At 40.3% G+C, this 27,855-nt stretch overlaps 1 protein-coding gene and 1 long non-coding RNA gene across 2 annotated transcripts in view; both read right to left on the bottom strand.

The window, feature by feature from the left end:
• The window catches only part of LOC145660001 (uncharacterized), a 70,908-nt gene that overhangs the window by 7,394 nt on the left and 35,659 nt on the right, over nt 1-27,855 (bottom strand). The window lies entirely within an intron of this gene.
• Nucleotides 223-13,211, bottom strand: LOC145643378 (CXADR-like membrane protein). Its single transcript, XM_081694398.1, has 4 exons — nt 13,128-13,211; nt 5,475-5,789; nt 715-1,032; nt 223-236 (listed from the first exon to the last, which is right to left on the bottom strand). The coding sequence occupies exons 1-4, from the start codon at nt 13,171-13,173 to the stop codon at nt 223-225; spliced, it is 693 nt and encodes a 230-aa protein (XP_081550524.1). The 5' UTR covers nt 13,174-13,211.

Raw genomic sequence — 27,855 nt, 5'->3', positions numbered from 1 at the left:
ATTTCAGAATTTAATTACTAAACATCATTACTGATCATCCATTTTTTTTAATGACATATGAAGGCGGCGGAGTGTTGTAATAGTTTCTAATGCTGCGCAGTTTTGAATATATGGCTGCTATAATTTCTGAGAACTACCAGGTGTCACTGTTTTGTCACCAGCTTTCAATGCTCCCAAGCTTCGAATCCTTCAGCAGTACAATAAGGAAGAACCTCAAACACTTCACAGGACTTTGTCTGCACATCATTACCAAAAAAGAAGTTAAACAGTAAACACTTGAATAACGATTAGGCAATAAACTCATGGGAGGACGAGAGAGCGCACATTCAAAGACCTACAAGCAAGACGATAAAACAAGGGATATTTATACAAAGAGTAACGAATGCAAACTAGACAAAGATGAAAACAATGACAGGAAAACCAAACGAGGGGTCGAAACAGAAAAACCAAAACAAAGAAGCATGTGTGTTAAAAACCTGAGACATTCTTACTTGAACTGCACAAGATATTTGTTACAATTAAAGGAGTATTTGACCATCACTGAACTAAACGTTACTGGTAATGCGCACATATGGCAGCACAACAACAAATATGACAGCAGAAAGTCTACAAGTAACTCAGACAACCAAGACTTTGCTAGTGTGGATACATAAGAAAACCTTAAAGCTGGATTTATCATTTGCAGTTGGATTTGGATCAAAAACAGTGTTTTACCTTTAACGGTGAGTCTGATGTCTTTATATTTCTGGTTTGGAAGAGAACACCTGTAGTCTCCCTTATCCTTCTCAGTCAGCTGTGATATGAGTAGAGAGAGATTTCCTGGAGAGTGAACAGTACCCAGCTGAACTCTGTTTCTGTACTGTTCACTCTCACTGGTGATCACGTCCCATGTATTTCTGTTTGTGTTGTGTTTCCTCCAGGTAATATTCTCAGGTTTGGCGTGTGGGTCAATACACGAGCAGGGCAGCAGTACTGAGTCTCCTGTGTATGCAGTGATGTCGTCTGTCTTCTGATTCTCTGACAAACTGCAGCCTGCAGAAACACACAGGATAAAGGCCTAATTAATATTTAATATGACATACTCCGTTCTTATTATTATATATGACATAATTAATTATTATTATATATGACATACTCCATTATTATTAAATATAACATACTTAATTATTATATATGACATACTTAATTGCTCCAGGTCCAGTCACCTGATGGTACTGATGGTACCAGCCAACTGATGATGGTACTGGAAATCATTAAGAGATTTCCCAATATATGCTGGTATGATGGATGCATGACCATCAAGTTATATGATTTAAATGTCTGATTATATTGATTATAGATTGTCTCTCTCCCTCCCTCCTTCTCTCTGTGTCCCTCTCCCCTCCCCCCCTCTCTCTCTCTCTCCCCCTCTGCCCACCCTCGCTCCCTCCCTCCCCCCTTCTCTCCTTCTCTCTCCATCCCTCATTCTCTATTTCTTCCTTTCTCTCTCTCTCTCCCTCCCTCCCTCTCTGCCTTCCTCCCCTCCCTCCTTTTCTCTCTCCTTCTTGCCCTCGCTTTCCCTCCCTCCTTCTCTCTCTTACTCCCTTTCTCTTTCTCCCCCTCTCTCTAGAGCAAATGAGAACAGTAGTAACTAAATAAGGAAACTAAACAAGTCGTGTGTAATATGGGTATATAACTGACTAGAACCTAAACAGGACAGAAGACAAGAGTCATTAACTACAGGCATGAAATACAAATACAAACAGAAGATGTAACTAGAAACAGACAGAAGTAGAACTGCAGATCCTGCCGCTGGATAGATTTTTTGTTTTATGTAGTACAGTAGTTATTGATACAGACCAGTCGCTATATGCAGTACGGCCCACCGCCTGCAGTTGAAGTGATTTTTTGTTTTGTAACCACGCCCCCATGATGGCACACACCTGCCCCTGGTTTAATGTTGTGTGTGTGTGTGTAGTTAAACCCCTGTTGGTGTGTGCATTAGTGTTGGTCATTGTTTGTGTTGCTAGTCCTACGTGTATTCATGTTAAACGTATATGTTTGTGTTGCCGTCGTTAGTGTTCCTGCAGTGTTACGTGTATTCGTATTATCCGTTTATGTTGTGTGAGTGCCGTCGTCGTAAGCGTTAAGTATCAATAAATGTGTGTCAAAGTCGAGGGAGTCTGTGCGTCCTGCTCCGCGCCCTGCGGCACTCCAGCTGTTACAGCAATCAAGTGTCACATACAACAAATGCTACAGATTCTTGAAGTGCTGATGTTTGTTCAGTTTTCCACCTGATCTCACTGAGTTTGTCTGTGTGTCTAGTGAGGGGTCTGGTGTTGTCTGTACAGGCAAAGGTCTGAGTAACAGACATGATCCAGTTAGATTCCCATTCTAATTACATTCCCATCATGTATGAAGACTTAAGCGTCGGTCACATCTAACTGCCACCTCGCTCATGTTTTCACATGGGTGGAGCAAAATGAGGGGATTATGGGCGGTCTTGGTATTGTGTAATTTTGGGGAACGTAGTCCTTCAGAAAACAGCTAACACTACTTGTGACATTGTTCTAATAATTAGTATAAGAATAGCAGCTCTTGCCCCTTCAAGTGAATGAGGTTTTTCACCAGGCAGATTTTTCTCGTGTTCGGTGTGAAAGATTATTTATACTGCAGATTTAGTGTCTGATGCTGCCTTTAAATTGAACCTAAATAAGATGCCTTAGCAGGCAGCATATGTCAGAGGGAGAACAGTGATCACACATTTATTCAACAGTCTTGGATCTGGAAGCATACTGGTCAGTATTTCCATAGACATTCCAGAAAATTCTAATCTAAAGCCTCAACCCAAGCAGCTACAAAATTAAGATAAAAAAAGAGCAAAATTACAAGACTTTATACATAAATGCTTCATGAACTACAAATTCCATAATGCCCTCATACAGGTAGCTGAGATATGTGTACACTGAGAGAGACTGAGCTACAATGTCAACTGTCATGGCATACTATGTCATTTCAACCAAGAAAATCATAACATATTTATACGTGTACACCAAACTCTCAACTATGAAGTCTTGTTCTTGTTTGCCACCAACTGTTGTGGTCATCTGTGGTCTCTTGCAGAGATATTGTTATTCATCAATTGTTATTCAGGACAGTAAATCACTCTACCAGCTGTGGGTTCCTCTTGGATGTGCTATGACAGGGATGCTGCTCGTATGTGGTCACTCTTTGATTAGTCAGTGTTGGACAAACTCTGCTGTTGATCAATCAAGATCAGACTAAAGAAATTGTGAACCATATGGAGTTAATGCTGGAGCAAAGCTGAGAGTGGAGCTGGAGCAGAGTTGGTGGACTGAAGACGTACATTTGGAGAAATCTCTCCCTTGGGCTTGTTTTCTCTCTCTCTCTCTCTCTCTCTCTCTCTCTCTCTCTCTCTCTCTATGCCTCAGCAGACATACTCTACTGTTCCCGGCCTGGCCACCCACTTCACCTTCTTTAACCCTTTGCTACATTTAACTTATGAAGCTCGGCTCTCCGTGTAGTATTTGCAATGACACTGATGGAGTCCAGACACTCGCAGATGATGTTAATCACTCATAATTTCTGAAGAGAGGGGAAATCTAAAGGTGTAGTCAAAATTCTCTACACTGGTAGATTGAGGCCGAGTGAAGAGCCAGCTATATTTTTATATATATTTAGTGTGCTGACACCAGTTTCCTGTAAAGTTTCCAATCTCTGCACTATAAGTTTAGTAGGTCAAATCCTATGTTAGGCTGACAGAACCACTGAAAAAGCAGGATGCATTAAGACAGGAATTTCAGAAAGGTGGTTATGCATATTCTCATAACACATGCTAGACAATGCAGTAGAGCATTCTCTTCAGAATATAAATTATAATTACAGGCATAATTTGGAATCAGATACATTTTGTAATTTTATGTGCATTAAACCTTTGCCTGCACCTCTGCCTTTGTTTGTAGGTAAGTGGGACAGGGGTAAATAATTACAGTAACAGAAGCTCCAAATATGTCACTTGTAATGTCAAGCTGACATCAACATTGACTAAATCAACTTTTATGACTGTTTGTTTACGCCCATTTGCAACTTGTCATAGCAAAGCCTTGCTTCTTATTTTAGATGTTTTAAATCAAAAATCTAAAATAAGAACACATTAGTGATTTTGATCCAGCTGGTCCACCAACATTAATGATCTGCACACTGTGCAGTTTTCAGAACGATAATGTAACGCAGAGGCAGACAGGACTTGACGCACATGTGTAAACAAAAGTTCTTCATTTGCAAAACAGGTAGACACAACGGCAAAATTAACAAAATGTTGCAAGCTAAGCACTGACTAAATGGAACACCAAAAAGGGAGAAAAATGATACAGGAACTGTGCAGAAACAATAAAATTGTGATGTAACATTTGATACTAAGACATCGAAGCTCGTATCACACAGTGTACCGAAGCTTGTATCAGTTACTATTACCACTAAAGTTAACATTACCATTAATATTACCACTAAAGTTACTAACAACACGTGACTAACGATGGTCGAAGCTTCAGACGTCACTGAAGCACAGAATGAGCTTGAGACTTTCATAAGTTTGGCAGTGTCCTATAACTTGGAAGCTTTATCTTTTTACTAAAAAAAATTGGAAATGTGCTAATTATAGAAGTCAAAAGTGAGAGTAAACATTTCATAACGCCAACCTGTTGTACTTACATAAAAAGGAAACAATGATTTTACACAAATTATTTCAGAATTTAATTACTAAACATCATTACTGATCATCCTTTTTTTTTTTAATGACATATGAAGGCGGTGCAGTGTTGTATTGTTTATAGTGCTGCGCAGTTTTGAATCTTTAGCTGCTATAATTTCTGAAAACCACCAGGTGTCGCTGTTTTGTCACCAGCTTTCAATGCTCCAAAGCTTCGAATCCTTCAGCAGTACAATAAGGAAGAACCTCAAACGCTTCACAGGACTTCGTCTGCACATCATTACCAAGAAGAAAGTTAAACAGTAAACACTAGAATAACGAGCAGGCTAATAACGTTACCAAACAACAATAAACTCACGGGAGGACGAGAGCGCACATTCAGATACCCACAACCAAGATGATAAAACAACGGATATTTATACAAAGATTAACAAATGCAAACTAGACAAAGATGAAAACAGTGACAGAAAAACCAAACGAGAGGTCGGAACAGAAAAACCAAAACAAAGAAACATGTGTGTTAAAAACCTGAGACATTCTTACTTGAACTGCACAAGATATTTGTTACAATTAAAGGAGTATTTGACCATCACTGAACTAAACGTTACTGGTAATGTGCACAGATGACAGCACAACAACAAATATGACAGCAGAAAGTCTACAAGTAACTCAGACAACCAAGACTTTGCTAGTGTGGATACATAAGAAAACCTTAAAGCTGGATTTATCATTTGCAGTTGGATTTGGATCAAAAACAGTGTTTTACCTTTAACGGTGAGTCTGATGTCTTTATATTTCTGGTTTGTAAGATAACACCTGTAGTATCCCTTATCCTCTTCAGTCAGGTGTGATATGAGTAGAGAGAGATTTCCTGGAGAGTGAGCAGTACCCAGCTGAACTCTGTTTCTGTACTGTTCACTCTCACTGATGATCACATCCCATGTGTTTCTGATTGTGTTGTGTTTCTTCCAGGTGAAACTCTCAGGTTTGGCGTGTGGGTCAGTACAGGAGCAGGGCAGCAGTACTGAGTCTCCTGTGTATGCAGTGATGTCTGTCTTCTGATTTTCTGCCAAACTGCAGCCTGCAGAAACACACGAGATAAAGGCCTTCACTATTAAACATGGCTGCACATTTACATGTAAAATGGCTGTTATTACATATGACATACTCCATTATTATTATATATGACATACTCCATTATTATTATATATGACATACTTAATTATTACATATGACATCGTTATTATTATTTTATATGACATACTTAATTATTATTATATATCACATACTCCATTATTATTATATATCACATACTCCATTATTATTATATATGACATACTCCATTATTATTATATATGACATACTTAATTGCTGCAGGTCCAGTCACCTGATGGTACTGATGGTACCAGCCAACTGATGATGGTACTGGAAATCATTAAGAGATTTCCCAATAGATGTTGGTATGATGGATGCATGACCATCAAGTTATAAGATGTAAATGTCTGATTATATTGATTATAGATTGTCTCTCTCCCTCCCTCTCTCTCCCTCGCTCCGGCTCCCTCCATCCCTCTCTCTCTCCCTTCCCCCTCCCTTCATCTCTCTCTCCCTCCCTCCCTCCTTCCTTCTCTCCCTCTCCACTCCCTCCCTCCTTCCTTCTCTCCCTCTCCACTCCCACTAAAGTTACTATTACCACTAACATTACCACTAAAGTTACTAATAACGTGACTAATCTTGTTTGAAGCTTCAAACATCACAGATACACAGGATGACGTTGAGACTGTTTCATAGGTTTGGCACTCTCCTATAACTTAGAAGCTTTATCTTTTTACTAAAAAATTTGAAATGTGCAAATTATAGAAGCCAAAGGGGAGAGTAAATGTTTCATAACGTCACCCTGTTGTCTCTCAGTATTTTTGTACTATGTTTTCACATAAAAAGGGAAACAATGATTTTAAACAAATTATTGCAGAATTGAATTACTGATCAATTACATTACTGATCATCATTTTTTTTTTAAATGAAATATGAAGGCGGTGCAGTGTTGTATTGCGCAGTTTTGAATCTATGGCTGCTATAATTTCTGAAAACCGCCAGGTTGGTGTTTTGTCACCAGCTTTCAATGCTCCAAAGCTTCGAATCCTTTAGCAGTACAATAATGAAGCACCTCAAATGCTTCACAGGACTTCGTCTGCACATCATTTCCAAAAAGGAAGTAAAAACACATCTGCAGATAAAAACACCTGCATTCCACAACACACTACACACAGCTACAGCAGTAACGCTGCTACACATCTTATACACTCTACAAAACTACAGTGTACTGAACACTGAAAACTGTAGCCCAGACTACAGTCTGTCTAGTGGAACCACCACACGACTATAACCTGGAACTCTACAACTCTCTCAGTAGAACTCCACTGAAATTCTCCACCCACTAATATCCACAGTAGAGGGGACGTGTGTTCAAGTGCAAAATAAATTATTCCTCCACTTCTTTCTCTCTCACATACAGACTAAATCTAACAGTGAAACAGTGTATTTCTAGTGTCATCACTTCCTCCTGAGCTGCCAGTGTTCAGTCCCCATCCTCAGTAAAGTGATCCTGCAGTAAGAAGTAGTGCTACACAGTGATCCCCCTCAGCACTGTTTGGACACATCATTTCACTCCTGCACTTAGTGATCAGAGGACCAAACTGAATGTGTATCTTAGCAAATATTAGAGAGATCAGACAGGAAGAGCTCTAGACTACATGCTGATCAAAATAAACATTGATCATTTAATCAGGTAAACATGAGCATTGTCTGATAGCATTCATATTATTCATAAAGTACAGGTGGAATGCAGCAGTCTATGATCATGTTGTAGTTTTAATACTATAAAGAAAAAATGACTTAAGAGAAGCTGTGAAATCCACCCACTGACACAGAACCACTAAAGGAGTCACCAAAGTAAAGACCACTTTGGATGTAGACAGTACAATGTCATCACAACCCAACAATTATCACAGGAAATAGAAACATTTTCTCACCTTTTCTCTGTTACTTTGTTCTTTTTGTTGTTAAAGCTGTCAAAAGCTGTTTAACCACTGTTTGCTAAATAATGCTGAATATCTGTAAAGTAACTAATTGAGGCTGTAGGCTAGTGTGCACTGCGCTGTAACAACAACAAAATAAAATAAAAACTGCAAAAAGACAAACCCCCTAAAAAGCATAAATAGTAATAAATAAATCTATAAATATAAGAACTGAGAACAGCAATAGAGAGAGTGGGCTTCCTTGCCTAGTACCTCTATGCACATTTTGTGATCGTATTACATTAGTACTGACTGTAGCCTTGGGTGTGGTTTTAAAGATTTTATGCAATGTGAGGAGAAAAACTTCCAGTTTTCTTTATTGAAGGCCTTCTCTGCATAGCAGTTTCTAATATGTGGGGTGAGGTGTGACGTATTTGTCACAGTTGGCCGGGCAGCCAGAGGGAGGGACACGCCCACTCCTGCTAGGGATCACACTAAACACCTGCCTCATTCCCAGTCTCCTGCCTACTAATCACCTTCACCTGTTCCTTGTTCGTTCTCTCTATTTAAACTCACAGGTCGAGAGAGAGTGCAGCACATTAGTGGCCCGTCGGACTGCTCACTCCCAACGTGTACATCGCTACAAGGACTACTGGAACAGAGTAGTGTTTGTCATTAGTAGTGGTATCGTCAAACATTGACAGTGGAAAATAAAGAGCACTTTGGCGCAACCTTGCCTCTCGCTCCCTCTGAACTGCCACCGTCACAGTATTAGGTTAAGTAGTCTACCCTGTTAATGGCTGAGTGTCTCCTTTGATGAAACCAGTTTGATCAGAGTGCATCAGTGATGGAATAATATGTTCTAATCTAATGGCTAATGCTTTGCTAATTTTTTTTCCCATTTTTTATTTTAATGTTTCCAAGAGATGATATAGTTTTACTTAGAGATGGGGTTTGTACTTAGAGATGTGGATTTCATTAAAAGGACCAAATAAGAACGGACTTTAGTAAAATGTTTTCAGAGTTGTAGACCAGTACCACAGACCAAACAACTTTCATCTCCAAGGCAGCCTGACTGCTGTCCAAGGTGCTGAAACTGCACCCTTCAGCCAAGTTCAGAACCTGTGCTGTACACAGCTGCCCTGCATATGGCTGCCCAGTGGGACCCAGACAGGAGCCCCTGGTGCTTCTTCAGCTGTAGCTGTAGCTACTCACCTTCCCACCTCACCAAATACACCAAAAGGTCTTTAGAGGGGGCGCATATCCTACATTTATCCTTTATTTTATACTTTGCTTTGGTGTCCTCTTACAATGTTTTTGTGGCGTTATCTTCCAAAAAGAGTCATTATTCACTTTGACACAACGATTTTCCATCCTCTCTTTATCCCTTGGAATTAAACAGGCAGTTTCTGTTGCTGTGCCTTTAAGATGTAAGATAAATGAGCTCTGTTCTGATTGGCTGCCCTGTATTGTGCTTCATTTAAAAAGCACTAAGAGCTGAAATATGTCTGAAAACTGCAATGTAGGTGTTAGGGGTTAAACTGCTGTAGGCCAAAGAGGCAGAGATAAGTAAATGAGCTGGTTCTCATAACATCAGAGAAACAGTGATTTCAAAACAGGTTATTTTTACAAATTATATTCTATATATGGACTGTAAGGAATGGGAGAGTAAGCAATGTGTTTTGAAAATGTAACAATATTTACATATTACTTAAAAATTATTTAGCTCAATAAAGTGAGTGACATTCAGTTTTTCATGGTATGGGCCGAGATATGACTTTGGCAAAACCAATAAGCAGAGTCAGTCTGCACTGTTTGTATTTGGTACCTTTTGTGGTGCTGTGGTTGTTAAGGTGCAGTTCCATCTCTGAATCAGTGTCTCACCTACTTCACCTTCACTCTTGTTACTACACTTGTATTCCACATTATGTTTGAGTTACTGTTTCTTTTCAAGAACACAGAAGGTAAACACATGTGCTACAGTTTACAAACTTGATGCAAATTCCTGAACGCTATACAAATTCAGAAAACACTTTATTCAAAATGACATGTGTGCTATATTTTGGAAATGCGAGGCAACTTCCGAAAACAGTTCCGTTGTGTTGTGACTGAGTTTGCAGCATTTCTGAAGTTGTACTGCATTTTGGAACTGTAGCACACGCGTTTCCATTCTAATGAATTTGCTTTTTTTAATTTTTGCATTTTCTGCACAGTGGGTCTTCACACCCACCGTAGAGCTGGACCTGGATACCTCACTTGTCTTGCCAAATGTATTTATTCAACACTAGTCCAACTCTTTATCCTGTAGGTAGTGAGTTCTGCCCCTTCTCAGGTCTCCATGGTAAGACAGAGTAGTATCGTCTTGGATATGATGAGTATGTCAGAATTCATGAGATCAGAACTCACTGTAGCCTCTGCCTGGAACCCACCCCCACGCCCCAATTAGTGAAACACACAAAGGCACCAAAGAAATACATCATACACCACATGTAAAGGACTGTACCACATATACAGTCAACCACAATGAGGTGTGACCTCTGTCACAGGCAGCTGGACACAGAAGTGGGTAGTGGACAAGAGCTGCATCATATACAGAATGAACAAGTGAGGAAAAAATACCACTAACAGAAACAGTGTGTGTGTGTGCGTATGTCTGTGTGCGCACGCAGCAGCATGGGCTGTCCAAGCCTCCTGACCAATTGATGAACAAATGAGGAATAAATAACACAAACAGAAATAAACAAGTGAGCACATTTCACACATAGCACCCAGTGCACCCAGATTAGCAATACATATGTGAGGGGGAAGCGGTGCATGCTGGGAATTCTCACATCTGTAAACTGGTAGCTATGACTATGGTGACATCAGAATAACTTGGGACTAAATAAGAAAACAGTCTTTAAACTGGAGTCACTGGAATTTATGCTGCCAGAGACAGTTAATGATTGACTGATTAAACCATGAAGTTCAGAACTGAATCTCTGTCACTGATGAGGATTTGGATACTGTTTAACAATCTTCATGGGTGAGTGAAAGAAGTAAACATGTCGTTCACACACCACTCAGAGGAACAGCACAGCAGAATTTTAAGATCACGGACCCAAAAAGGAAGCATGCGCATATGCATGTCTGTGTGTGTGTGTGTGTGTGTGTGTTATGTATTGCTAAAGTGCACCAGGTTTAGCAATACATATGTGAGAAGGAAGAGGTGCATGCTGTACTGTACTTTATGGTTTTATTTTTTTCTTATTTGTTCATTTTTTATTTGTACATTTTTCTAAACCTCTAAGATAAGAGGAACAACATAGGAGAACTTGAAGCCCAAACACCCAACAAGAAGAGAGAGATAGAGTGTGTGTGTGTGTGTGTGTGTGTGTGTGTGTGTGTGTGTGTGTGTGTGTGTGTGTGTGTGTGTGTGTGTGTGTGTGTGTGTGTGTGTGTGTGTGAGAGAGAGAGAGAGAGAGCAGGGCAGGAAGGTGTTTTTGCATCTACAAGTATCACTTTGAATGTACATTTACTGTGTGTGTAAAATTGTATTTCTCCAAGTCCTTCAGATGTGGGTCTGGCCATCCTGCAGCAGCTGTGCTTGATTTTTTGTGTGTGTATACTTGTCTGTGAGTGTGAGTGTGAGTGTGAGTGTGAGAGAGAGAGAGAGAGGAGAGAGAGAGACAGAGAGAGAGAGAGAGAGACAGAGAGAGAGACAGAGAGAGAGAGAGAGAGACAGAGAGAGAGAGAGAGAGAGAGAGAGAGTGAGAGTTATGTATTGTTAAATTGTTAAACAGTGCTCCAAGTTTGCTAGGAGGAAGATGTGCTTGCTGGGAAACTGTACTGTTTTTGCGATATTACAGTTTTTTGCAAGACACAAAAACTGGGACATGTGACACAATAATTGAAACCACTAACTCATGTAGCCCATCTCCTGACCTGTTATACTAAACCAAAAGCACCTTCCCTGATTTACACTCATTTTGTATTTCTAAAACACATTTTTTTTTCAATACGTTAAACACAATTCTCTATATTGGACACATCATTCAACAGAAATACGTGTTTCTTAAGGAAAACCCTCAAATGCAATTGATGCATCCATTTATCAATTAACTAAACCCAGTACTCATAGGTGAAGACGAATTTTACTAATGACACTTAGAAATCAGAACCTGAGCATTATAAAGAGGCCACAGGCTCGATATCTTGGTTGGATATCAATGGAGGTCAGTATTGGAGAGCGAGGATGAGGAAGAGGATGAGGGGGAGGAAGAGCAACCATCACGGATGAGATCTGGGCCACTTTAGTTGACCATGTCGTTAAGCATGGGTTGTGTTTCAGGAAAGCTGAGCAGGGGTCCAGCCTAATCTGAGTCACTACACTGTAGGAAGTGTCAGCAAGTACTATAGTCAGTGTCCCTGAGCAGCACGGGGGTAAACCATAATAAGCAAGTAAAAAACTGTCTTCACGGTGGGAGACAGCTGTCTGGCTGAAACCCTCTGGGAAGTCCTGATAGCTGAGACCTCTTGATTGAAATGGATTTATTCAGTACCAGTCCAGCTCTTTAACCTGCAGGTAGTGAGCTCTGCCCCTCCTCTGGTCTCCATGGTAATATAGAGTAGTACTGTCTTGGTTGACTGCTAGCTCAATAAGAGATACGATGGGCATGTCAAAATTCATGAGATCACATTAATCTTGTACTCTTCCTGTTTCTCAATTCCATCAGTCTTACTAATGTCCGTACAATTCCTAGCTTATGCTGGTCTGAAGTAACTAATCAGTAATTAGCAAGTAATTAGCACCGGTTCCTCTCTACCAGACTGAACCACAGCGCAGATTTCAGTGCCACTTAACAGAACAAGTCGGCGAAGAAGCAAATTTACTTTATTTTCCTTTAACCCGGGTGGACAAGACATGTTTGGAGTCCATATTTCGCTCCTTTAGAACAAAAAGCTGCTAACATTGCAAACAAACACTGGAAGCCAACAGCAACGATAGCTAATAGGATTTGTAAATAAGTCAGATATCGAGCTACATGTCCTCAAATCTCATCCAGGTCGCTTCCCGGTGACGTGTTTCTTCACTTGTCTAGTTCACAGTGAGTTATACGACACACCGACTAATCTGGGAGACATTTATTAACACTTGGATGCGGTTTGACCGGCTTGAGAGAAGTTTGTGGGCATGTATTTACGAAGGCTATATTTGAGTTGCTGTTGACCTCCAGTGTTTGTTAGCAACGTTAGCATTTAACAGCTTTTGTTCTAAACTAAAGAGGCAAAATTTCTTGGTCGATAGACAGAATCTGGGGTAAGTGGTGAGCTGCTACTCTCTGCTGCTCCCAGATATAAATACCTTTGTGCAAATGAATGTATGAGGATGACAACACCTGTAGAGAGAAGGTAACACTCACCATCAGCAGCGTGGAGCACAAGGAGCAGATAAACACACACCTGCATTCTTACTGAGTTACACACACACTACACACAGCTACAGCAGGACTGCTGATACACACCGTACACACTCTTCAATAAAGTCTACTGAATGACTTCACAAGTACACTTATAGTGGAGAGGAAGTGTATTCAGATGAAACTCTGACAAACTAAGCTCAACACAACACACACCAAATATAGAGATGCGGTAGGTTTTGTAAGTTGTCATGTGGTACGTCCTCTTTCTTCCTTATCATTCAGTGATCCATCAGATATTCTCACATTGTCAGTGAGGACGGTCTCATTCTTAGTTAAGTGGCTCCATCTTTTGTCACAGAGACACGATGTAGAAGCTCAGGGGGTGAGACCCAACATAACCTCCCTCACTGCTGTTTGGTCAGTTCATTTCATTACGACACCCAAAGTATAACTTCTATCCGCCACACACACACACACAAACACACAAACACACAAACACACAAACACACAAACACACAAACACACAAACACACAAACACACAAACACACAAACACACAAACACACACTGCTGTGTGTGATGGCCAGAACCACATTTGAAGGACTTGGAGAAAGACATCATTTCACAAACATAGTAAATGTACAAAGTGATAAACCTGCAAAAGTGATACACCCCTGCCCACCCCAAAACACACACACATGCACCCACACTCACAAATACATGCTCTCATACACGCACACACACACACACACTGTCACTGATGTCACTGTGGCAACAGCTACCAGTTTACAGATGTGAGAGTTCCCAGCATACATCTCTTCCTCCTCACATATGTATTGCTAATCTGGGTACACTGCGTGCAATGTGTGAAATGTGCTTTACTTACTTACTTGCAATCCCACATTGACTATGATGCTGCATCTGTGAAACCATATAGGAGACACACATGCTCATTATAAAGCAAAGGGGGTGGAGTCTGATGTAGAGGAGAGAAACAAACAGTATTATCCTGTCACTCTATTCTCAAACTCCTATTTCTAAGTTTATAGTTTTAAAATGTAGTTTACAGACCTGCTTTTTGTTTGGTGATTTTTCAGTTTCTGCTTCACAATAATTTGTTGTGGACCATTGCTTATGTAGAAAAGTTCTTTAAGATTTTTTGTGAGTAATATGAAGTTCTGGATTTACTGAATGAGTCAAAAACAAACAACAAAAACCTGCATTACTCACAATAAGAACTCACAGTTTGAACTTTGATCAATTCTATTAATCACCCTTTGAACATAGACATGGTTTGGGTAATACATGATCAGTCCCTTTTCTCAGTGAAGTATTGACATCTCACCTCACAGTACACAATATTCCCCAAATTATCAGTAACCATACCAGTCCTACTCATATTAAACCTGTTTTGTACTAAATTACAGTCAAACTGGACCTGCCATAGTTTTAGTCTGTGTTTCATCATCCTTTATCCAAATTTTACACTAGTATAGACCCAGCAGTCAGAGTTGTGCTGTTTTGATTATTAAACTACACATTACAGAATAAATGTAGTATTTTGTATTATTTCTAGCTAGAAACCACCTGTCATGGCATAAGGCAAGAAATACACTAGAACAAAATTGAGCTTGTGAGTGTGTGACCACAGCTTAGCTGCAGAGGTGCAGAAGCAGCACGGTTGTCACTTCTGGTCTAAAATGGGCTTTAGACTCTGCTCTGGTACCCACTGCCCACTGCTTGGAACTGTGAGAAAGGAAACCACAGCAGATGTCAGACATCCTGAGCTCTCAGACCAGAACAGTCTCCTCCTTCTTCTGGGGTGTTCATAAGGTGTATGGAGAGCAAAATGTTTACTGATTTTAAAAACTGCACATATTCACATTAAGATGCCATACACTTATCAAATACATTTCTACCACGATTTAGTCCACAAACCATATTTTTCTCACACCACTAAGATTAAGAACACTGCTTGTAGGTTATATTTGATGTATTCATTGAGCTGAGTTATTTCATGACACAAGTATTTACATGAAAGTAGGGTCATACACTGACCATGACTGCAGACATTAGCATTAGGGTGTTTATACAGCAGGAGACAAACAGGGAATATCTGGGAACAATTACTGGGAGGGGTAAGAGACAAAACTCACATGAGACACATGTCAAGGGGCAGAGCAGGGGAGGAGCTACAAACTAAAACATACAAAAGCACATGGAGACAAAGACGTACTAAAGCAATAACATGTAATTGTCTTCTACTCTTTACTACAGTGTAGTCTATAGAAACGTATACCAGAAAATATAATATAATTATATTTTAACTATATTAAAAAGTACACAGACTTCATAAGATGGAATCATAAGATATGCAGAAATATTTAATAATTATTTGTTAAGTAAAATATTTTTACAGTTCCCTGAAAAGTCAACTCGCTTAAATAACATTTTTATATTAACAAATAAATGTACAATTTAATGCAATTCAGCATTAAAAGAGAATTTTACACTCACTTTCAGTGAAGAGAATACACAAACTCAGCAGCATTGTCACTATGGAAACACCACTGACCTCCCAGCACACACTGACAACTCTACACCCAGAACTCCACTACCACTGCGGACACACACTGACTCCAGAACTCAGTCCAGAACTCTCTCAGCAGTACTTCGCTGAAGTGCACAAGGACTTCACTAAGTCCTCCACAGTAATGTAGTGTCTTGTGAGTCCTGAGAACACCTGAGGTCTGTTTTTTCATTGTGTAGTTTCACAGAGCCCACAGGGCCCCTGGTGCCTCTGTGAACCAGACATGCATGTTGTGGTTTCAGTGTGGGGGTGTCTGTGGGGGAAGAAAAAGGAGGCTTGAGAAACCACCTGAAGGCTGAAAAAACCTCCTTGTTGACAACTTACCGTTAAAGTAGCCATGTAACACAGCCAGTCTACTGGTGGACAAAAACTGAATACACTACTTATAGTGTAGCCATAACACTTTATAAACATAAAATACATAAATACAGCAAACATCATACAGCATAAATACATAAAATCAGCAATAGAGTGGGTTGTTTTTTTGGTAATGAATGGTGTTTTAAACTATGGATGTCCCCTCCAGCACAAATCCTTTTTTCTTGTAATAAAGTGTAAATATTTGCGTTATTCTATTTATTATGTATTTGATAGACATTTGACAAGCCAGTCAAACAGAGCCTGGGTGATCAGTTATAATTAGACTCTGCCTTTGCTAGGAGCCGTTACACTTAATACTAAAAAGCGCTGGTTAAAACCACAAGGACCAAAACCACGACTAACAGCTCGCTCAGGCCACGTGTGTTTCTTTTTAAAAACAGCTCAGCTAGCACACATGTTCTAAATCCAGTCATTGTGGTCCACAGAAACATCATTATTTCCCATGTTCCTGTGCCTCATACACATTCACTTGGGCCCAATCACATTTCACCCCTTGACCCTACCACTTAACCCTGGCCCTCCATATGCGGTGTTCATAAGTAAGGGTTGGGTGTCCGATAGAGGGCTAGGGTGCACTGTTAGTGCTAAATGGCCCTCCAAACTGAAGGTTTTCAGAGTCACACTCCAAATTGAGTGTGAAATGTCTCAATCCCTTGTGAATCATTGATAAATGGATGCAGAAGAAAGGGGGAAGATTTCAATCACTACCCTTTGTAACTCAGTCCCAAGGGGCAAGATGACACTTGAAAACAAGGGGTAGGAGGAAAAATGAGAGGGGATTGGGCCTTGGTAAAAATCTAAGCACTAAATCTAAGAATAAAATGGTTTAAAACATATTACATTTAATACGCATGGTTTTACCTAATTCTAGAGATATATAATAAAGTTATCTGTTACAGGACAAGGGGGTTTTCAGATCCAGTACAGACATTAAATCCTATAAGATCAAATACATTTGAAAAAAGAACTAAAATTCTTACTCTCTAATTTACCAGCTTAAAAAAAAGAGATCCCATCTAAAATCCTCAATGTCAGACCTAGCTACCATACATCGTACATTCTTTAAATTGAGAACAGCATTTTGAAGTCTGATTTCTGACTCAGTTACTGCTCAAATGGTCAAACCAGAACTGTATACATATTTTTACAATTATGGCCCCTCCACTTACTGGCTTAGAAGCAGTGTTACTGTGATTCTTATTACTTTATCTGACACCATCTGCTTATCTGCTTATTTTTTAATTTGTTACATTTATTTTTCTTTTTAAATTGTTATTATTGTGGTGACCATTGTTGAGCAGAGGAGGATGGGCCCCCCTTTTGAGTCTTGCTTCCTCTCAAAGTTTCTTCCTCTTATTTCTTCTAGGGAGATTTGTCTAGAACTGTTGCCCTTGGCTTGCTCCCTGAGAGCTTGGACTTGATCATTTGTAAAGCTGTTTTGTGACAACATCTGTTGTAAAAAGCGTTATATAAATACACTTTGATTTGAAAGAACTCATTTATAAATGAGTCACAGGTAAGTCAGAGAGTTTCGAGGTTAATGTATATTTGTCACATTGCCACATTTGTTTTAGAATTACATAGTTTCCATAATTTAAGTAATATGTGTATGAAACAATGACAAATATCACCAACATGCCTAATGTTATAACTGCCCCTGATTTGTGTGTTAGAGACTGCTATGATTGGTCTGTCAAAACAAATGAAGACCGATTCAGGTCTCACTCAAATCCTTTATTACCATTCAGATGCCTGAGTTTGTGGACAGTAAACACAGCACCACCCAGGGCCCAGGGCATGGTAAACATTGTGCCACCAGGGCTGAGGGGACGGTAAACACAGTGCCATGTAGGCCCAGGGCACAGTAAGTCCTCACAATGACATTGTTTCTTAATGGTGAGGCCAAGGTTTCTGTCAGATAGTGTAGTGGACAACATACATTCTACATAGTGCAGCTTTCACTTTATTTGGAGAATTAAGTCCATGATTGTAGACATTTATTTAATAGTCTATAGACTGTCAAACTGGTTATTTTAGCTTTCATTTTAATTGGACAGTCCAGTCTGAAAGCAACAGTACATTTGTGGTGTGAGTAGAGTTCACATCTCTAGTGGTGGAGTGACATTCTTACAGAAGGAGGACCAGTTTTTTGGCCAACAAACACGTTACTCCTGCAAACAAATTCCATATCAAATTTGAAACTGATCCACACTAATCAAACTGAACATGTGCAATTAAAATACACCCTGACTTATGTTTCATGCACTGCATTATGTATAAATAAAAAAAAAATAATGCTCTGAAATTAAATGCTCCTTTAAATATCTGTTCAAACTTTTTGAAAGTCTCAGGTAGCCAGTACTGTGGCTGCTGTAATTCCACATGCTCTTGTAACAGACACAGTTGTACTGCGCCTTTAAGAGGGAGCTTTATGGTTATGTAGATTGAGTAACTGAGAGAGAGAGAGAGTGTGTGTGTGTGTGTGTGTGTGTGTGTGTGTGTGGGGAGAACCGTCACCTTTCTGCTCGCCTTCTCTGTTTCCTTTACGTGTAAATACAATGATGGTAGCCGTGTGACCTGGCTTGAAGTGGTCCAGGAGAGAATAAAAGTCTTTCAGATTGTCCACACCAGTGTGTGTCACTCCATGTTAACTCCACGCATCGCGGTTACCCCGTAGCACCTGTTCCTCACTCCAGGTAAGAAGCGTTACACTCTCTGTGACAAAGGACGGAGCCACTTAACTAAGAATGAGACCGTCCTCACTGACAATGTGAGAATATCTGATAGATCACTGACTGATAAGGAAGAAAGAGGACGTACCACATGACATCTTACAAAACCTACCTCATCTCTATATTTGGTGTGTGTTGTGTTGAGCTTAGTTTGTCAGAGTTTCATCTAAATACACTTCCTCTCCACTATAAGTGTAGCTGTGAAGTCATTCAGTAGACTGTATTGAAGAGTGTGTACGGTGTGTATCAGCAGTCCTGCTGTAGCTGTGTGTAGTGTGTGTAACTCAGTAAGAATGCAGGTGTGTGTTTATCTGCTCCTTGTGCTCCACGCTGCTGATGGTGAGTGTTACCTTCTCTCTACAGGTGTAGACAAGTGAAGAAACACGTCACCGGGAAGCGACCTGGATGAGGTTTGAGGACATGTAGCTCGATATCTGACTTATTTACAAATCCTATTAGCTATCGTTGCTGTTGGCTTCCAGTGTTTGTTAGCAATGTTAGCAGCTTTTGTTCTACACTAAAGGAGCGAAATATGGACTCCAAACATGTCTTGTCCACCCGGGTTAAGGGAAAATAAAGTAAATTTGTTGACTTTATTTGTTAAGTGGCACTGAAATCTGCGCTGTGGTTCGGTCCGGTAGAGAGGAACCGGTGCTAATTACTTGCTAATTGCTAATTAGTTACTTCAGACCAGCATAAGGTAGGAATTGTAGGGACATTAATAAGACTGATGAAATTAAGAAAAAGAGTATTGTGACTCTTACAAGCATCATTTTTCCCTATAAGTCTATACATTTACAAAAACAATTTATGTTTTGTTTTGTTTTTTATTATGGTGTGGTATGTGAAATGTGCTCACTTGTTTATTTCTGTGTTTGTTATTTATTCCTCACTTGCTCATTCTGTGTATAATTCAGCTCTTGTCCACTACCCACTTCTGTATCCAGCTGCCTGTGACAGAGGTCACACCTCATTGTGGTTGATTGTATATGTGGTGCAGTCCTGTACATGTGGTGTATGATGTATGTGTTTGGTGCTTCTGTGCGTTTTCCCAAGTGGGGAGTGTGGGTGGGTTTGGGGGAGAGACTAAAGAGAATTCTGATCTCATGAATTTTGATGTACCCTTATTGAGCTAGCAATCAAACAAGTTGGTATTACTCTATTTTACTGTGGAGACCAGAGGAGGGGCAGAGCTCACTACCTGCAGGTTAAAGAGTTGGACTGGTAGTAAATAAATCCATTTCCATTAGGAGGTCTCAGCTATCAGGACTTCCCAGAGGGTTTTAGCCAGACAGCTGTCTCCCACTGTGAAGACAGTTTTTTACTTGTTATGGTTTAACAAGTAAAATGGTTTATTATGTTTTACCCCCGTGCTGCTCAGGGACACTGACTATAGTACTTGCTGACACTTCCTACAGTGTAGTGACTCCAATTAGGCTAGAGCCCTACTCAGCTTTCCTGAAACACAACCCATGCTTAACGACATGGTCAACTAAAGTGGCCCAGATCTCATCCGTGATGGTTGCTCTTCCTCCCCCTCGCTCTCCAATACTGACCTCCATTGATATCCAATCAAGATATCGAGCCTGTGGCCTCTTTATAGTGCTCAGGTTCTGATTTCTAAGTGTCATTAGTAAAATTCGTCAAGTGTCTTCACCTATGAGTACTGGGTTTGGTTAATTGATAAATGGATGCATCAATTGCATTTGAGGGTTTTCCATAGGAAACACACATATTTCTGTTGAATGATGTGTCCAATATAGAGAATTGTGTTTAACATATTGGGAAAAAAAATGTGTTTTAGAAATACAAAATGAGTGTAAATCAGAGAAGGTGCTTTTGGTTTAGTATAACAGGTCAGGAGCTGGGCTACATGAGTTAGTGGTTTCAATTATTGTGTCACATGTCCCCGTTTTTGTGTCTTGCAAAAAACTGTAATATCACAAAAACAGTACAGTTTCCCAGTAAGCACCTCTTCCTCCTAGCAAACTTGGAGCACTGTTTAACAATTTAACAATACATAACTAAATAACACACACACACACACACACACACACACACACACACACACACACACACACACACACACACACACACACACACACACACACACACACACACACACACACACACACACACACACACACACACACACACACACACACACACACACACACACACACACACACACACACACACACACACACACACACACACACACACACACACACACACACACACACACACACACACACACACACACACACACACACACACACACACACACACACACACACACACACACACACACACACACACACACACACACACACACACACACACACACACACACACACACACACACACACACACACACACACACACACACACACACACACACACACACACACACACACACACACACACACACACACACACACACACACACACACACACACACACACACACACACACACACACACACACACACACACACACACACACACACACACACACACACACACACACACACACACACACACACACACACACACACACACACACACACACACACACACACACACACACACACACACACACACACACACACACACACACACACACACACACACACACACACACACACACACACACACACACACACACACACACACACACACACACACACACACACACACACACACACACACACACACACACACACACACACACACACACACACACACACACACACACACACACACACACACACACACACACACACACACACACACACACACACACACACACACACACACACACACACACACACACACACACACACACACACACACACACACACACACACACACACACACACACACACACACACACACACACACACACACACACACACACACACACACACACACACACACACACACACACAGCTGCTGCAGGATGGCCAGATCCACATCTGAAGGACTTGGAGAAAGACAATTCTACACACACAGTAAATGTACATTCAAAGTGATACTTGTAGATGCAAAAACACCCCCTCCCCCACCCTGCCCTGCTCTCTCTCTCTCACACACATACACACACACACACACACAGACACACACACACTCTCTCTCCTTGTTGGGTGCTTGGGCTTCGAGTTCTCCTATGTTGTTCCTCTTATCTTAGATGCTTAGAAAAATTTACAAATAAAAAATGAACAAATGAGAAAAAAACTAAAACCATAAAGACAGTACAATTTCCCAGCATGCACTTCTTCCTCCTCACATATGTATTACTAAACTTGGTGCACTTTAGCAATACATAAATAACACACACACAGACATGCATATGCGCATGCTTCGTTTTGGGTTCGTGAGCTTAAAATTCTGCTGTGCTGTTCCTCTGAGTGGTGTGTGAACGACATGTTTACTTCTTTCACTCACGCATGAAGACGGTCAAAGTCATCAAATCCACATCAGTGACAGAGATTCAGCTCTAAACTTCATGGTTTAATCAGTCACTCACTAACTGACTCTGGCAGCAGAAATTCACTCCAGTGACTGTTTTCTTATTTAGTCCCAAGTTGTTCTGATGTCACCATAGTCATAGCTACCAGTTTACAGATGTGAGAATTCCCAGCATGCACCGCTTCCTCCTCACATATGTACTGCTAATCTGTGTGCACTGGGTGCTACGTGTGAAATGTGCTCACTTGTTTATTTCTGTTTGTGTTATTTGTTCCTCATTTGTTCATCAATTGGTCATGAGGCTTGGATAGCCCATGCTGCTGCACACACACACACACACACACACACACACACACACACACACACACACACACACACACACACACACAAAGTTTCTGTTAGTACTATTTTTTCCTCAGTTGTTCATTCTGTGTATGATGCAGCTCTTGTCCACTACCCACTTCTGTATCCAGCTGCCTGTGACAGAGGTCACACCTCATTGTGGTTGATTGTATATGTGGTACTGTCCTTTACGTGTGGTGTATGATGTATGTGTTTGGTGCTTCTGTGTGTTTCACTAATTGGGGCGTGGGGTTGGGTTTCAGGGAGAGGCTACAGTGAGTTCTGATAAATGCAAGACAATACTACTCTGTGTTACCATGGAGACCTGAGGAGTGGCAGAGCTCACTACCTACAGGATAAAGAGTTGGACTAGTGATGAATAAATACATTTGGCAAGACAAGTGAGGTATCCAGGTCCAGCTCTACGGTGGGTGTGAAGACCCACTGTGCAGAAAATGCAAAAATTAAAAAAAGCAAATTCATTAGAATGGAAATATGTGCGCTACAGTTCCGAAATACAGAGCAACTTCAGAAATGCTGCAAACTCAGTCACAACACAACGGAACTCTTTTCGGAAGTTGCCTCACATTTCCAAAATATAGCACACGTCATTTTGAATAAAGTGTTTTCTGAATTTGTATAACGTTCAGGAATTTGCATCAAGTTTGTAAACTGTAGCACATGTGTTTACCTTCTGTGTTCTTGAAAAGAAACAGTAAATCAAACATAATGTGGAATACAAGTGTAGCAACAAGAGTGAAGGTGAAGTAGGTGAGACACTGATTCAGAGATGGAACTGCACCTTAACAACCACAGCACCACAAAAGATACCAAATACAAACAGTGCAGACTGACTCTGCTTATTGGTTTTGCCGAAGTCATATCTGGGCCCATGTCTTTAAAGGGCCCCTACCATGGAAAACTGAATTTCACTCACTTTATTGAAATAAATAATTTTTAAGTAATATGTAAATATTGTTACATTTTAAAACACATTGTTTACTCTCCCATTTCTTACAGTCCATATATGGAATATAATCTGTAAAAATAGCCTGTTTTGAAATCACTGTTTCTCTGATGTCAATAGAACCAGCTCATTTACTTATCTCTGCCTCTTTGGCCTACAGCAGTTTAACCCCTAACACCTACATTGCAGTTCTCAGGCATATTTCAGCTCTTAGTGCTTTTTAAATGAAGCACAATACAGGGCAGCCAATCAGAACAGAGCTCATTTATCTTGCATCTCAAAGGCACAGCAACAGAAACTGCCTGTTTAATTCCAAGGGATAACGAGAGGATAGAAAATAGTTGTGTAAAATTGAATTATGACTCTTTTTGAAAGATAACGCCACAAAAACATTGTAAGAAGACGCCTAAGAAAACTCTAAAATAAAGGATAAATGTAGGATATGCGACCTCTAAAGACCTTTTGGTGTATTTGGTGAGGTGGGAAGGTGAGTGGCTACAGCTACAGCTGAGGAAGCACCAGGGGCTTCTGTCTGGGTCCCACTGGGCAGCCATATGCAGGGCAGCTGTGTACAGCACAGGTTCTGAACTTGGCTGAAGGGTGCAGTTTCAGCACCTTGGACAGCAGTCAGGCTGCCTTGGAGGTGAAAGATGTTTGGTCTGTGGTACTGGTCTACAACTCTGAACACATTTTACTAAAGTCCGTCCTTATTTGGTCCTTTTAATGAAATCTACATCTCTAGGTACAAACCCCATCTCTAAGTAAAACTCAATGTCATCTCTTGGAAACATTGAAATAAAAAATGAAAGAAAAAAAAAATTAGCAAAGCATTAGTCATTAGATTAGAACATATTATTCTATCACTGATCAAACTGGTTTCATCAAAGGAGACACTCAGCCATTAACATGGTAGACTACTTACCCTAATACTGTGACAGTGGCAGTTCAGAGGAAGTGAGAGGCAAGGTTGCACCAAAGTGCTCTTTATTTTCCACTGTCAATATGTGACGATACCACCAGTAACGACAAACACTACTCTGTTCCAATAGTCCTTGTAGCGATGTACACGTTGGGAGTGAGCAGTCCGACTGGCCACTAATGTGCTGCACTCTCTCTTGACCTGTGAGTTTAAATAGAGAGAATGAACAAGAACAGGTGAAGGTGATTAGTAGTCAGGAGACTGGGAATGAGGCAGGTGTTTAGTGTGATCCCTAGCAGGAGTGGGTGTGTCCATCCCGCTGGCTGCCCGGCCAACCGTGACAAATACGTTACACCTCACTCCACATATTAGAAACGGCTATGCAGAGAAGGCCTTCAGTAAAGAAAACCTGAAGTTTTTCTCCTCACATTGTGTAAAATCTTTAAAACCACACCTAAGGCCACAGTCAGTACTAATATAATACCATCACAAAATGTGCATAGAGGTACTAGGCAAGGAAGCCCACTCTCTCTATTGCTGTTCTCAGTTATTTTATTTATACATTTATTTATTACTATTTTTGCTTTTTAGGGGGTTTATTTTATTTTGTTGTTGTTGTTACAGCGCAGTGCACACTAGCCTACAGCCTCAATTAGTTACTTTACAGATATTCAGCATTTAGCAAACAGTTAAACAGCTTTTGACAGCTTTAACAACAAAAAGAACAAAGTAACAGAGAAAAGGTGAGAAAATGTTTCTACTTCCTGTGATAACTGTTGGGTTGTGATGACATTGTACTGTCTACATCCAAAGTGGTCTTTACTTTGGTGACTCCTTTAGTGGTTCTGTGTCAGTGGGTGGATTTCACAGCTTCTCTTAAGTAGTTTTTTCTTAATAGTATGAAAACTACAACATGATCATAGACTGCTGCATTCCACCTGTACTCTATGAATAATATGAATATCAGACAATGCTCATGTTTACCTGATTAAATGATCAATGTTTATTTTGATCAGCATGTAGTCTAGAGCTCTTCCTGTCTGATCTGTCTAATATTTGCTAAGCTACACATTCAGTTTGGCCCTCTGATCACTAAGTGCAGGAGTGAAATGATGTGACCAAACAGTGCTGAGGGGTATCACTGTGTAGCACTACTTCTTACTGCAGGATCACTTTACTGAGGATGGGGACTGAACACTGGCAGCTCAGGAGGAAGTGATGACACTAGAAAGACACTGTTTCATTGTTAGATTTAGTCTGTATGTGAGAGAGAAAGAAGTGGAGGAATAATTTATTTTGCACTTGAACACACGTCCCCTCTACTGTGGATATTAGTGGGTGGTGAATTTCAGTGGAGTTCTACTGAGAGAGTTGTAGAGTTCCAGGTCATAGTTGTATGGTGGTTCCACTAGACAGACTGTAGTCTGGGGTGGTTTTCAGTGTTCAGTACACTGTAGTTTTGTAGAGTGTATAAGATGTGTAGCAGCGTTACTGCTGTAGCTGTGTGTAGTGTGTTGTGGAATGCAGGTGTGTTTTTATCTGCAGATGTGTTTTTACTTTCTTTTTGGAAATGATGTGCAGACGAAGTCCTGTGAAGCGTTTGAGGTTCTTCCTTATTCTACTGCTGAATGATTCGAAGCATTGGAGTATTGAAAGCTGGTGACAAAACAGCGACACCTGGTGGTGTTCAGAAATTATAGCAGCTAAAGATTCAAAACTGCGCAGCACTATAAACAATACAACACTGCACCGCCTTCATATGTCATTAAAAAAAAAAGGATGATCAGTAATGATGTTTAGTAATTAAATTCTGAAATAATTTGTGTAAAATCATTGTTTCCCTTTTATGTAAAAACAACAGGTTGGCGTTATGAAATGTTTACTCTCACTTTTGACTTCTATAATTAGCACATTTCCAATTTTTTTTAGTAAAAAAAAAAGCTTCCAAGTTATAGGACACTGCCAAACTTATGAAACAGTCTCACTCTCATCCTGTGCTTCAGTGGCGTCTGAAGCTTCGACCATCATTAGTCACGTGTTGTTAGTAACTTTAGTGGTAATATTAATGGTAATATTAACTTTAGTGGTAATAGTAACTGATACAAGCTTCGGTACACTGTTTGATACGAGCTTTGATGCCTTAGTTTTAAATGTTACATCATAATTTTATTGTTTCTGCACAGTTCCTGTATCATTTTTCTCCCTTTTTGGTGTTCCATTTAGTCAGTGTTTATTTTTCATCATTTGGTTAATTTTGCCGTTGTGTCTACCTGTTTTGCAAATGAAGAACTTTCGTTTACACATGTGCGTCAAGTCCTGTCTGCCTCTGCGTTACATTATCGTTCTGAAAACTACACAGTGTGCAGATCATTAATGTTGGTGGACCAGCTGGATCAAAATCACTAATGTGTTCTTATTTTAGATTTTTGATTTAAAACATCTAAAATAAGAAGCAAGGCTTTACTATGACAAGTTGCAAATGGGCGTAAACAAACAGTCATAAAAGTTGATTTAGTCAATGTTGATGTCAGCTTGACATTACAAGTGACATATTTGGAGCTTGTTACTGTAATTATTTACCCCTGTCCCACTTACCTACAACCAAAGGCAGAGGTGCCGGCAAAGGTTTAATGCACATAAAATTACAAAATGTATCTGATTCCAAATTATGCCTGTAATTATAATTTATATTCTGAAGAGAATGCTCTACCGCATTGTCTAGCATGTGTTATGAGAATATACATAACCACCTTTCTGAAATTCCTGTCTTAATGCATCCTGCTTTTTCAGTGGTTCTGTCAGCCTAACATAGGATTTGACCTACTAAACTTATAGTGCAGAGATTGGATACTTTACAGGAAACTGGTGTCAGCACTCTAAATATATATAAAAATATAGCTGGCTCTTCACTCGGCCTCAATCTACCAGTGTAGAGAATCTTGACTACACCTTTGGATTTCCCCTCTCTTCATAAATTATCAGTGATTAACATCATCTGCGAGTGTCTGGAGTCCATCAGTCTCATTACAAATACTACGCGGAGAGCTGAGCTTCATAAGTTCAATGTAGCAAAGGGTTAAAGAAGGTGAAGTGGGTGGCCAGGCCGGGAACAGTAGAGCATGTCTGCTGAGGCAGAGAGAGAGAGAGAGAGAGAGAGAGAGAGAGAGAGAGAGAGAGAGAGAGAGAGAGAGAGAGAGAGAGAGAGAGAGAGAGAGAGAGAGAGAGAGAGAGAGAGAGAGAGAGAGAGAGAGAGAGAGAGAGAGAGAGAGAGAGCACAAGCCCAAGGGAGAGATTTCTCCAAATGTACGTCTTCAGTCCACCAACTCTG

This window comes from Electrophorus electricus, chromosome 2, assembly GCF_041902795.1.
Source record: "Electrophorus electricus isolate QZ-2024a chromosome 2, ASM4190279v1, whole genome shotgun sequence".
Lineage (NCBI taxonomy): Eukaryota > Metazoa > Chordata > Actinopteri > Gymnotiformes > Gymnotidae > Electrophorus > Electrophorus electricus.
This window is presented reverse-complemented; position numbering and strand designations above follow the sequence as displayed.